The following is a 13,256-nucleotide window of genomic DNA, read 5'->3' as shown; positions in this document are numbered from 1 at the left end:
AAAAAAAAAAAAAAAAAAAAAAAAAACACAATCTTGTTGAAATATATATCAAACCGGAACCTCGTAGTCTACATTCAACGATCTCGTCAATGGTTTTGGCCATATGAGGAGTGAAATGATTTTTCCAGTCACTCCTCATAGAATACATTTAGAATCGATACCAATTCTCGTTGTACCCGTATAGGACCCTATAGGTAAGCCAAACCTATTTGGTTATTTACTCCCCAAGTCCCAACTAATACAACAAGTGTCTATCTTGAAATCTTTTAGAATGGTTCCTTTGAATAAATCAACAAAGACCCATACATTATAGTGAATAGCCAAGCCAACCCCTATAAATCAACAAGTTTTAGGATCATTCAATATCTAAATATCACAAAAACAAACCAACATAAGTGTCGTCACTGGTCTTGGTGGTTTATATAAACGAAACCATAATATAACTTTTGATGATCAAGACATATGTATATGCTCTCGTTTGGCAAAAACAAAACCAACATTAGTAATTATAGAGTGCAAAATGTACCTTTAAATAAATATCACGAAGACCATATGAATAGATAATTAATGCATAAACTGGTGTCACAATATTACAAGTCATGTGATTGTTGCTTTCTTTGCGCCTGGCCTAATTAAGAACCTTGTTGGATTTGAACTAAAGTTGGAACATAACAGACGAGTAAGCATTTAGATCCTGCATCATGATGATCCACTCCCATGTATTTATCCTTTCCGACAATGTCTAAGAAGCTGTTTGAGTTCTGTTGTTTACCGGGACACAGTAACATGTTATTCTCCCGATCGGCCAAAAAATTCATCCCACTACAGAATATAAGAAACTGGCGATAAAAAGATTGTTTCACTGTTAGGAACATGCTCCATGACATGGCTCCGGTACTCTCAATCTTAGTTGCTATCCACACATGTATATCATAGTAATGATCTCTCATACCTAACAGACAAAGTTTTTGCTCTTCTCTAGTAACTGATAAAGCCATAGGTACATAAGAAAAATCATCAACTGGAAGAGACACACTTTGGAATCTCTCTGTCGAGAAATCAAAACTTAATAAAAAGTCCTTTTGCGAGTCTGGAAAAGGACTGGAGGCAAGCCAGTAAGTATTTCCATTCACAGACATGCCCCGACGCCTCAACCCGTGAATGGACCAGTCGCTAGTCTCACCCACAAACCTCCAAGAATCAGAGGTAAAGTCATAGATTTCGTACTCAACTAGGCATTTTTCAAGTATACCATTTCCATGTTGACGAATCCTCAAGATTTTATACTTGTTGGAGGAGGAGGTTTTACCGAGAGCGTAGTAATTAAAATTCTTGAAGGAATGATCTACGGGTTTGATCATCCATCTGGTTTCACCTGAACATGGATTCCAAAGCACAAGTCTATCGTCCTTGGTGGTGCATAGCAATAAGCCGTCGCAGTGAAATACTTCGCTTATATCGACTTCTTTAGGAGAAGTAGAAAGAGGATCTTTGAGACTTAATTGACTTGTTAACTTTACAACGTTGTTGACGTGAACTCCATTCAGATCAATACTAGCTAAATAAACCCTAAAATCAATCAACATGATGATCTGAGACTTGGCAAGTCTCTTATCTTTTTTGATTAGAGCGTTCCATCCTTTTGAGGTACATCGGAGTCGTGCCAGAGAAGCCTCCGGAAACCTATAGAGTATCTCTACTAGCAAATCCTCCGGAAGATCTACTATTGACGAAGCGTTATGCGCTGCTGCATCAATTAAGCTTCTCATGTTTATAACCAGAGTCTCCTCCTTTTAATAATCGTTCTTTAAGCAGAGAGTTTTCCGATAACTTCGAGATATACCGTGCAGCAAAAGTTTCAAATCGGTTGCTCAGATATAATAAAAGTATAAAACCCTTGTATTCTAGTGTTGTGTGTGTATGAAAAACGAAAACCCTAGCAATTGTGTGCTGTGTGTGTGACATTGTGTGCCTCACCGACTCACCTTCTATTTTGAGCTTTCTTCGTCCTATATTCAGCTGAAAAGTTGGGCTTGTGGGCCTGCAATACTATAAGTAGCCGACAGCAATACGTACAAAGATCTTTGTGCAAGAAAAGGAAAAAAGGATAAATCTTCACTCGCAGAGAGAGAGCTCAAAGATATTGCAGGTAACAAGCACTCAGAGAACACTGGCAATACCAGTATACCACTTCTGGCCATGATATCATATTCTTTTTCCTGATAAAAAAACGCACACTGTTTATCGATGATGTTAATTGATAAGAAGCACAAACCGTGCCCTTCTCTGTATATTGCATTATCAATATATAGTAGTACAAGTAAATCAATCAAAGTAATTACATAATATACGGTATCACAAAATAATAATTATATTATTGTGTTTCCTATTCTGTCACGCCCCTGCAATTGTAGCGTAAGGAGGTTGGACGCTTACACTGGAGCGAAAATTCGTGAAAAGTGAAGTGGGAAGCCCCTTGGTGGAAATATCTGCATATTGGTACGCAGAGGGGACATGGAGAACACGGACGTCTCCAACAGCAACACGTTCACGTACAAAATGGATATCAATCTCTATGTGTTTGGTGCGTTGGTGTTGGACTGGATTGGTGGAGAGATATACGGCACTGACGTTGTCACAATAGACGATCGTTGCGGTACAGATTAGACAATGTAGTTCTAAGAGGAGGTTTCGTTGCTAACTTGTTTCGGCAACTACATTTGCTACACCATGATACTCAGCTTCTGCACTAGAACGAGATACGGTAGGCTGTCGTTTCGACGACCATGATACAATGTTGTCACCAAGGAAGACGCAGTAGCCAGATGTCGAACGGCGTGTGGTTGTGCAGCATGTCCAATCTGCGTCTGTGTAAGCTGTGATTGTAGATATAGAGGTTGGTTTCAAGTGAATACCGTGTGATGGGGACATCAAGTCATCATCAACCAAGGATCAGGGAGGAGACACCAATAAGACGACCAAGACTCTTGGAGAGAACCAACCCGAGCGTATCAAAGACATATGTCCCTTTCTTGGAGCATATCAAACAAACGAGGATGATTTAAGCTACAAATCAACTTATTTAAGAAACCTAAGTCATCACGGAAATACAGAGAAGTGGAGTTGTTTTAATCACTTGCAAAACAGACTTTGGCGACCAGGAGAGACATCTAAGCATTCACTAGGCACGTCTACCCATACAGGAGAGTCGTCTAATATCTTTCCATGCACCAGCAAGCACCAGATCAGGCGGATCTCCTTGTCCTCACACTTTCCTTATATAGCCGCATTCACACTTGGGGCAATAACTATCCAGCAGCTTTCTCACCAAGACTGCTGCGTTTTGGGCCACCTCTATGACGACCAGAATGTTCCAGAGAAGCTCACATATCCCCTTAAACCTACCAGATTCAAAGGAGACACCACTTCCCCTATTTTGATGGATTTCTTCATTATTGCCCAACGGCTAGTTTGCATTTATTGTATGATTTCTTTCTTATTTCTACAATTTTAGAACGTTAGTCTACTCTTGTAAGAGCCCTATATAAAGCTCATTTCGTCCTTTGTAATAGTCACCTTTCAATCATCTAAGAAAATACAAGTTTGTTTTGTTTTATTCAAAGAGTGTCTTTGTTTAAGCAAGTTTGTCTTTAAGTTTCATTTGAGAGAGTCATTTGATTCTTGAGATTAAAGGATTAGGATTGTTTGTGTGATTCAAACAAGTCTAGTTCTCCACTGATTGAGAGAGTCAATCAAACCCACAGATTGAGAGAGTCAATCAAAGCAACACCACCACCTTTACCATCGTATCTATCTTCCGCCAATGCTTATTGATCAGTTCTTGATCACCGTTTGTTTATAAGATTGCGGAGTGAGTCCGGATCCTATATCACCGTGTGTGATGGTGCCCTTTATGTAGCAGATTATTCGTTTGAGAGCATTAAGGTGAGGCTCACGTGGATCATGCATATGGAGGCAAACTTGTTGAACTGCATAGGCTATGTCAGGGCGTGTGAATGTAAGGTATTGGAGGGCACCAGCGAGACTACGGTAAAGTGTGGGGTCTGCAACAGGTGTTCCAACCGCAGCGGGAAGTTTCGAAGACGTATCAACCGGTGTTGAGGTAGAGTTGCAGTTTGTCATCCCTGTCCGATGTATGATGTCCACAGCGTAATTTTGTTGGCTCAAGAACATCCCGTTGTTGTCCCTGTTAATAGCAATACCAAGAAAATAGTGCAGTTTGCCTAGATCAGTCATAGAAAATTTAGAGTTAAGAGATGTTATGATCGACCGTAGTAATGAAGTGGAAGATGAGGTGAGGCCAATGTCATCAACATAGAGAAGAAGGTATGCCAAATCGTTCCGGCGTTTGAGGACAAATAATGATGTGTCGGCTTTGCTTTATTTGAAGCCTATTTTGTTTGTGAAGGTGGCAAAACGGTGATACCAAGCCCGAGGCGCTTGTTTTAGGCCGTAAAGATACTTGCGGAGGAGACACACATGTGTAGGCCGAGTGGGATCAACAAATCCAGGAGGTTGATGCATATAGACTGTCTCGTCAAGATCACCGTATAGGAAAGCGTTTTTTACGTCTAGTTGATGAACAGGCCAATCAAGAGAAACAGCAACTTGAAGAACGGTACGAATTGAGGCGGGCTTGCCTACGGGGCTGAAGGTTTCATCACAATCAATTCCAATTTGCTGTGATTTTCCATTGGCGACCAGTCGAGCTTTGTATCTAGAGAGCTGTCCATCTGCATTAAATTTGTGTCTAAAAAGCCACATAGAACGCACAATATTAGTATTTAAGGGCCGTGGGACTATTGTCCACGTCCCAGCTGCAATTTGAGCATCATATTCATCCTGCATGGCATTGTTCCAATACTTATCTTTTGCAGCTTGGACATGAGAGAGTGGGAGAGGAGAAATCGTGTCAGTATGAAGAGAGAAAATCTGTTCCTTTTTACTAATACCACTACGACTCCAAGTTTGAATGACATGAGGAGGTTGAGGAGGAGGAGCATGGGCAGCTGCCGTGCCCATTAACAACGTTTGAACCGAGGGAGAAGGACGAATCAAAGTGACGGGCTGAGAGGAGGATGTTGTAGTCGGGACCGTTGAGGGTTGACCAAAGGTAGAAGGATGAGTAGAGTGGGTGGGCTGAGAAGAGGATGTTGTTGTCGTGACTGTTGATGAGGGTAGAACAGAGGTAGAAGGTTGAGTAGATGGATTCGGTGATGGTTGAGTAGATGGAGTCGGTGATGGTTGAATAGTGGTGAGACGTGGAGCAGTAGAACAAGTTGGGGGTTGATGAGTAAGTGCAGGGGAAAGAGATTGGAGAGGTGGATAAGTGAAGATATTGTGAGATGATGGTGACGAGCAAGTTTCAGAAACAGAGGATTGATAGGGGAATGAGTTTTCGTCAAAAATGACGTGGCGGGACAAAATGATTCGTTTGGTTTGCAGATCCAAACAACGGTAGCCACTATGGTTGGTTGGGTAACCTAGAAAAACGCATTTAGCAGAGCGAGGAGAGAGTTTATGGATTGTGGTAGGGATGAGATTTGGGTTACAAAGGCATCCAAAAATTCGAAAGTGGTCATAAGAGACAGGTTTTTGAAATAAACGAGTAAAAGAGATTTCATTGTTTATGGAAGAAGAAGGAAGAATGTTGAAAATATGAGTTGCCATATAAAGAGCTTCAATTCAATAGGAAGGAGGCATATGAGCGTGAAAAAGAAGTACACGGACCATGTTGTTGAGAGTTCAGAGCGTACGTTCGGCACGGCCATTCTGTTGAGAAGTATGAGGGCAAGAGAACCGAGATTGGATACCGTGGGAGGAGATAAAGTTGTTAAAATCACGACTAGTATATTTGCCACCATTGTCACATTGGAAAGCTTTTATTGTTTAATGAAACTGAGTTTGGACACAATGGAAAAAATGTAAAAACTTTGTAGAGACTTCACTCTTTTGTCTTAAAGGATAAACCCAAAGAAAATGGCTGTATTGACCTAAAAAAATAACGTAATATCTTATTCCACTGACACTTGGAACAGGAGATGTCCAAATGTCAGAGTGCACAATGTCGAAAGCAGAAAAAACTTGTAAGGAAGAAGAGAAAAATGGTTGGCGAATATTTTTCCCCAGATGACATGGGTCGCACAAGGGAGACGTATCCGGTTTTGAACACTTAAGAAAACCAGAAGATATAAAAAAACGAAGCGTAGAGTTCCCGGGATGACCGAGATGACAATGACAAACAGAAGGAGAATGAGAGGTGGAAACAAAAGCTTGCGGAAGATGAGATGAGGGTGGTGAGATGGAGTAGAGGGGGCCTTTGCTATTACATCGGAGTATCGGAGCTCGAGTTTTGAAGGTCCTTGATAAGAAAACCAAAAGGATCAAACTCAACAGAGCAAAGATTATCTATTGTAAATTGACGGACAGAAACAAGAATTTTTAAAATTCCAGGGCAAAGTAAAACATTGTGAAGAGAGAGAGGGCGAGAAGATGTTAAAATGGAGGAGGTTCCGATAGCAGTTGCAGAAAGATGGGATCCATTACCTACTGTGACTAATGGAAGAGACGCAGAAGAGGAGGGAGAGGAAGAAGAGATAAAAAGCATACCTGGTTGTGATGTAAGATGTGCAGTGGCACTAGTATCCATGTACCATCCAGAATCTGTTGGATCGTGTAACGTCATTGTATTGAATGCACTAGGCAGAGCAGTTGGTATGAAAGCTTGATTCATTGGTGCTGGTCCTTGAATGTGTGGTTGGGAGGTCTGAGTTAGATATACAGCACCACGTTGTTGAGGCACTGATCCAAGAATTTCATATTGCATAGAAGAGTATTGAGGCGGAAATGGCTGCGGTGAGGAGTTTGTTGGCCAGTGTTGTTGGGGCCAAACAGGTTATTGTTGCTGCAGCCAAGACCATGATGGCTGTGAAGAGTGGCGAGGATTCCAGTTTTGATGAGAGTTGTGTCGTCCTCGACCTTGACGACCACCACGATTTCCCCTGTTATTGCGATGACCGCCTCTGTAACTATTATTGTTGTAGTCTTGTGTAGGAGGAAAAACAAAAGGTTGAGACTGACGATGAGGCGTCATGGTGAGGAGAACCTGAGATGATGAAGCGTTGTCATCATTGTTGGGGACGGAGGGACGTTTGGTCTTGAGGTGAGATTCTTCATCAATGAGCATGGATCTGGCATCTTTGAATGAGCAGGGTGGTGAGCGATGTTTGATAACATTGATAATGTTATCAAATTTGGAGGTAAGGCCATTGAGAAGATGCATTACTAAGGCACGATCAGAAACTGGAGAGTCGACATTGGCGAGTGTATTGGAGATGGATTTCAGCTTTTGACAGTAGTCATGAACAGGAAGATCACCAATCGTGAGAGTGCAGAGTTCGTTTTCCAGTTGAATCACCTGCGCCTCTTTGTTGTCGCGGAATAAGTTCTCAAGCTTGAGCCAGAGTTCACGAGCGGAGCATTGAGTTTTCAGAACTGAGTTGAGAAGAGATTCAGATATAGTACCGTAGATCCACATCTTGACTGTGTTTTCGAGTTGTTTCCAGTTAGTGTCTGTTGGTCCGGTGGGGATAAAAGAGCCATCGATATGGCCTGTGAGAGAGAAGCTGAAGCAATGAGTTTCGAAGAGGATGCGCCAAGAATCATAATTCATCTTGTTCATGTCAAGAGTGAGAGGAATGTGGGCACGGATCTGAGTGAGACTTGCAGCGGAGGTAGGAGAAGCGGTTGGTATGGCAGTTGACGCCATTGGAGAAACAGAGAGGAAAGAGTGGAAGAGATACGAAAGAAAAAGAAAAAAAATGAAAGAGAAGAGACTTGGAGAAGAAGAAAGAAGAATGAGAGACAGAGAAGAGTGGCGACTGCAGAAGAAAAAGAATTAGGTTAGAGACAAGGCTCTGATACCATGTTAATTGATAAAAAGCACAAACCCCTTCTCTGTATATTGCATTATCAATATATAGTAGTACAAGTGAATCAATCTAAGTAATTACATAATATATGATATCACAAAATAATAATTCTATTATTGTGTTTCCTATTCTATCAGCTGACACTGCAAATTACTAAACATCATACATTATTACTGAAACCTTACTACGAGATGCTTCATAAAAACTTGACTATATATTTATCAGATTCTTGAATAGAAGTTCTCCACTGAGAATCAGTAGGTTTTCACCGTGAAGAAAGGCTGACTAGGATCTCTCAGCTAGCTTCTCTCTACTGAAACGAGCTAATAGCCTCTCCTTAAAGTATTACCTGCCAGTATAAGGAGCTCTTTTTGGTAGTTACTTCTCCAAATTCTTAACTAAGAATTGTGTGACGACAAGGTTCGACTTTTTGACTGGGAGATCCCTTAAATATACATTGAATTATGAGCAAGCAACCAATAAGCTTACTTAAACATTTTAAAGGCTATAGGGAAACTGATTTTTGTATCTTCTGCAGTTTTTTTCTCCAAATTGGAGCAATCATCCTAGTCAAGTCCTTCATGATGCAAGTGAAGTGTTTATGGAAACTGCTAAAATTTTCAAGTATTCTGGAAAAGAATATGGAGCAATTGTGTATTCTGCAATTTTTGCCCTCTCCAGGCTAATGCGATATGATTGATATACTTCCCACAGTTTAACAACACTAAATACGCGCAATGTAATGAATGCCGAAAAGAAATGTAAGAGAAAATTAAAAGACCTGTTTGGTGCAGCCAAGGGGTTTCATCTGCAGGGTAGAAGTAAACAACAGCATGCTTGCCTTTATACTTTTTGAGGCTCACCGCCTTTCCGTTCTGATCCTTTAATGTGAAGTCTGGTGGAGCCTGTCCCTTGTTAACCTGCTGTTCACAAAACATCAAAGATAAAGTTTAAGAGAGTTCAATGATCGCATAAATGAGAACTATATAATCAAGAAAGTCTATTATTTATATCTTAATGCTAAAAAACATATGTAAACCATTGGCAGAATGCAACTCCACAAGGCACCGTCACTACTATGCCTTGTGGTTACACATTTGAGAGAAGAGAACAAGAGAGACTTGGCCTGAACCGTGTTGAGCATATCCTAGAACCATTGTGTTCCAAGCTATTGTATTGTCTTTGGAGGAAATCTGGTCATCCACTATGACGCATGCTCTATAGTCACAAATGTGAACACAGTCAGTCAAACTCATATATAAATAGAGGATGGATGTATGAAACTATTAAGGATTAGCAGCAACAGATTTCAATAGAGTTGTTTAAATAAGCCTGTGAAGTCCTTCATGAGGGATTGGAATTTAACTTCTCCACTCCCTTTCCAAGGCTTTCCCGTCTTTTACTGCGATACTCCAGTGTTCAAGTCCTGGTGTATGACAATGTTTTTTGCTTGAAACCCATCACATGAAGTCTACCTCTCCATAGCTGAGTAGCTGGAGCATACCTAAATGCATATAACCTTGTCACTCAAGTTTCTCTAAAAAATTGTCTAACATGATGGTAACAGAGAACATCAATCTTGAGCAGCATAATGATATCCAAGTTCCAATATCTCTCAAACCCGAACACTATCTCGTATATAATCCTTAAAAGTAACCGGACTATTCCAAACTGCATCTACTTGTTCCAAACTTACCTTAGGAATTGGTAAACAAAATGAAGTCACTCCACATATTTGTAGCAGTGTCGAGCACAAATGTTATTAGTTGTAGGCCCTATGCATTGAGGACCATATTGAACAATAACAATGTAGATGGTACCACCCAATCCATCAGTTACCACATCCCTAAATGTGAATGTACCATCTATTTAGGCATATAAGACGCTTAAGAGATCAATGCTCCGGACTAGGATTTGGTGGTATGCCTAAATAGATTAGTTACCATTTCCAGTTTAGATTAGTTTTGGCTTACTGTAAATTTTTGTATATAGATCAACATTGTTAAGTTAGTTAGATTCAACTAATCAGAAAATGATTTCACAAAATCTCTTTGCTCTTTGCTCATGAACGCTATTATGGTATCATAACAGTTCTTCCGCAATTTTCTATGATTTCATCTTCTTCTTCTTCAAATTCCTCGAATACTCGCCGACAAAAACGCTTCTATCATCACCGGAACATCTTCCGCGTCGTTAATTTTTGCGAAAATGGTGAAAAGAGGGGGAAATTGAGAAATTGGAGTGAAACACTTGAGATCGATGCATCTGCAATGAGGATCACTCGCGGATCAGTTGTGCTTGAAGATCCAGAGGTGGAAATGGTGAAAAAACGTTCTCTTAAATCGGAAGGATATGGAACTCATGGATCTATGTCGAGGTTATCTGAAGCTTCTGACAGTCCGTTAAGTCTTTAGTTCTCTGATCATCCAGGTTTAATGATTGTTGCTCATGCTCTTGATGGAACGAATTACAATAGCTGGTCGATTGCAATGAGGATTAGTCTAGATGCTAAGAACAAATTTAGTTTTATTGATGGATCCTTGCCTAGGCCATGTGAAAGTGATTACGATTTCAAGATCTGGAATAGATGCAACAGTATGGTGAAATCATGGATTCTTAATGTTGTGACTTGTGAGCAAGGAAATCAATGATAGTATTCTATATTATCAAGACGCAGCAGAAATGTGGGATGATTTGTTCACGAGATTCAAAGTGAACAATCTACCTAGGAGGTATTGGTGTTTTGCCTTTCCAGAATTCATAAGGAGTTTTTGTTGTATCTCGTCTTACATAGACTCTGTTAACTATGTAGCATGCTGTATTCAACGCTTCAGCCCAAAATTTCTTAGGAACCTGATTTCCATGGATCATTGCTCTTGCCATTTCTTGAAGAGTTATATTCTTTCTTTCCACCACACCGTTCTGTTGAGGAGTTCTTGGGGCCGAGAATTGATGTGCAATCCCATGCTGCTCACAAAATTCCTTCATAGACTCATTTTGGAATTCTCCACCATGATCACTTCGTATGTTCTTGATTCCACCCCTTTCATTAAGTAGCTGTAGGGCTAAAATCTTGAAGCTGTCAATTGTATATGACTTCTCACTGGATAAAGCGAACCTAAGTTTATCTGGAATAGTCATCTACTAGCACAAACACATATTTCCTCCCTGTTAAGCTCTCAACATGTATTGGTCCCATCAAATCCATATGAATCAGATCTAAAACTGACTTTCACTGTACTTATGGGACCTTTTTGTGCTGAATCTTGACTTTATTTCCCTGATTACACGGTCCACATACCACAATATCCTCTCCTTTAAGCTTTGGTACTCCGTGAATTATTTCTTTGTTGACAAGAGTAGTTAGATTCCTTGTGTTCATATGACCAAGTCGCTGATGACAGAGATTTATATTCCCTTGAACACTATAACATTTGAGTGAATGTATTTCCCACATGTAACAGTTATTTCTTGATCTCACACCATATAGCTTGACATTGCCTAATTCATCCATTGCTTTGCAGTCTACTTTTGTGAACAAAACTGACAATCCCTCATCACATAGTTGGCTGATACTTGTTAGAATAGCTCTCAACCCTTGAACTAAATAGACATTCATGAGTTGTGGAAGCTCTGAATCGCACGTTTTACCTTTGCCTTGTATGAAACCATGACTCTCATCTCCAAAGGTCACTGTTCCTCCTTTTAATTTCTTAAGATTTTGTAAATTACTCTTGGTTCCAGTCATATGTCTTGAGCACCCGCTATCAAAGAACCAAGGCTCCGAGTCTTCTTGTTCTTCAGTAATCATGGCCATATTGCACCTAAACTCAGATGACATTGCTTCTGATTGATACAAAACATTCTTCTTCATCCAAACTTGTCTTCTAAATCCATTCCAGAAAAATCTCCCTTGTCGCTTTAAATTATATACTTTGTCCCAAAATTTGGAACAAAAGCGCTTGTAATGTCCAAATTTTCCACAGAAATAACAACTTGATGACTGATGACTTAATCAATACAGCCGATGTTGTTTCCAAATCAGAACGATGTACTCCAACTGCAACAAATTTGGTTGTTGTGGTCTTGACTCCTTTGTTCTCAGTAAAACCTAAACCCCTATGAGTTTTTTCAGTTCTTCCATAGCTTAAAATTTTATCAAGTTGCTTTGTTCCTGCAAACATGTGATTTTTTTTTTTGTGCTGTTGATCTAGTTCAGATTGGATTTCTAAGGATTTCTTCCTTTCTTGACACAGCTCTTCCTCAAGTTTGTCTGCTTTTGCACATAGGACCATCTTTTCTTTCATTAAATCCAATGAATCTTTGGCAATTTTCTTCTCATCCACCAGTTCGTTCTGTAAAGATTTGATTACTGCTTCAAGATGAAGTTTTCCTTGATTAGTCCTTGATTTTCTTTTCCTAACGTAATCAGTGTTTCTCTCACTTCTTTGTAGCTTTGAACAATATCAAGAGCTTCCTCATCTTCTGATTCAGAATCAGTTACTTCTACTTCGTTCTCAAATTCATTAATCCCCACCATAGCAACTAGATTCATGAGCTCTTCTTCACTACTGCTATCATTATCTGATTCATCTTCAATGCTTATCCTAGATTTTTCATTCTTGGTTTTAGAACTATTTACACATTCATCATGTGAATGTCTTATACCTCTGCAAATTGTGCACTTTGAGTCTCGTAACTTGATAGTTGGACACTCACGAATAAAATGTCCAAACCCCTTGCATTCATGACACTGCATATCAGCCTTTTTAACTTCATTGGTCTTCTTGTACGAGCCAATCTTCTTATGTCCTTGACCTTGTTCTATCCTTCTTAACGCTCGATCGAATCTTCTTACCACCCAATAGGCTCACAGCATCTTCTTCTCCTTGATCAGATGTGCCTTTGCTAACTGTTAAAGCTATCCCCTTTGGTTTCTTGATTCCATTAAGCTCCATCTCATGTGCTTGCAGCATACCAACCACTACGCCATAACTGAGACTGTCCAGATTATGAGATACAGTTAGTGTTGTCTTGTATCCCATGAACCTTGAAGGAAGACACCTTAAAAACTTCTTAACTAGTTTCTGATCCTTATAGGTTTTTCCAAGATTTATTGCTTCTTGTGCTAGAGCACTTAGCTTTGAACTAAAGTCTGAGATTGATTCATGCTCATCCATCCTTAGATTCTCAAATCTAGAAGCCAACATGTCTTTTCTCGAACTTTGCACCTTTGTGGTTCCTTCATACTGAATTTGAAGAATATCCCACGCTTCTTTAGCGGTTTCACACCCCTGACCTGTT

The 13,256-nt window shown here is 40.0% G+C and overlaps 2 protein-coding genes across 2 annotated transcripts; both read right to left on the bottom strand.

The window, feature by feature from the left end:
- Positions 633-1,769, bottom strand: LOC104714977 (putative F-box protein At4g10190). Its single transcript, XM_010432436.1, has one exon. It carries the CDS (start codon positions 1,767-1,769, stop codon positions 633-635), a length of 1,137 nt encoding a protein of 378 aa, XP_010430738.1.
- On the bottom strand, positions 3,835-7,789 carry LOC104714976. The gene is made up of 4 exons (XM_010432435.2): positions 7,000-7,789; positions 6,631-6,822; positions 4,448-5,504; positions 3,835-4,207 (listed from the first exon to the last, which is right to left on the bottom strand). Exons 1-4 carry the CDS (start codon positions 7,787-7,789, stop codon positions 3,835-3,837), a joined length of 2,412 nt encoding a protein of 803 aa, XP_010430737.2.

This window comes from Camelina sativa, chromosome 9, assembly GCF_000633955.1.
Source record: "Camelina sativa cultivar DH55 chromosome 9, Cs, whole genome shotgun sequence".
Lineage (NCBI taxonomy): Eukaryota > Viridiplantae > Streptophyta > Magnoliopsida > Brassicales > Brassicaceae > Camelina > Camelina sativa.
The sequence above is the reverse complement of the archived record's forward strand: the minus strand, read 5'-3'. Positions and strand labels throughout refer to the sequence as shown.

Bases quoted from the DNA above. Each gene is read 5' to 3' on its own strand.
- LOC104714977 (XM_010432436.1), bottom strand. From the start codon at position 1,769: ATGAGAAGCTTAATTGATGCAGCAGCGCATAACGCTTCGTCAATAGTA.
- LOC104714976 (XM_010432435.2), bottom strand. From the start codon at position 7,789: ATGGCGTCAACTGCCATACCAACCGCTTCTCCTACCTCCGCTGCAAGT. The intron at 6,823-6,999 runs GTCGAGGACGAC...TTCTTGGATCAG, and splicing joins AAATCGTGGTGGTCGTCAAG to TGCCTCAACAACGTGGTGCT. The intron at 5,505-6,630 runs GTATGCTTTTTA...GCGTTTTTCTAG, and splicing joins ACATCTTACATCACAACCAG to GTTACCCAACCAACCATAGT.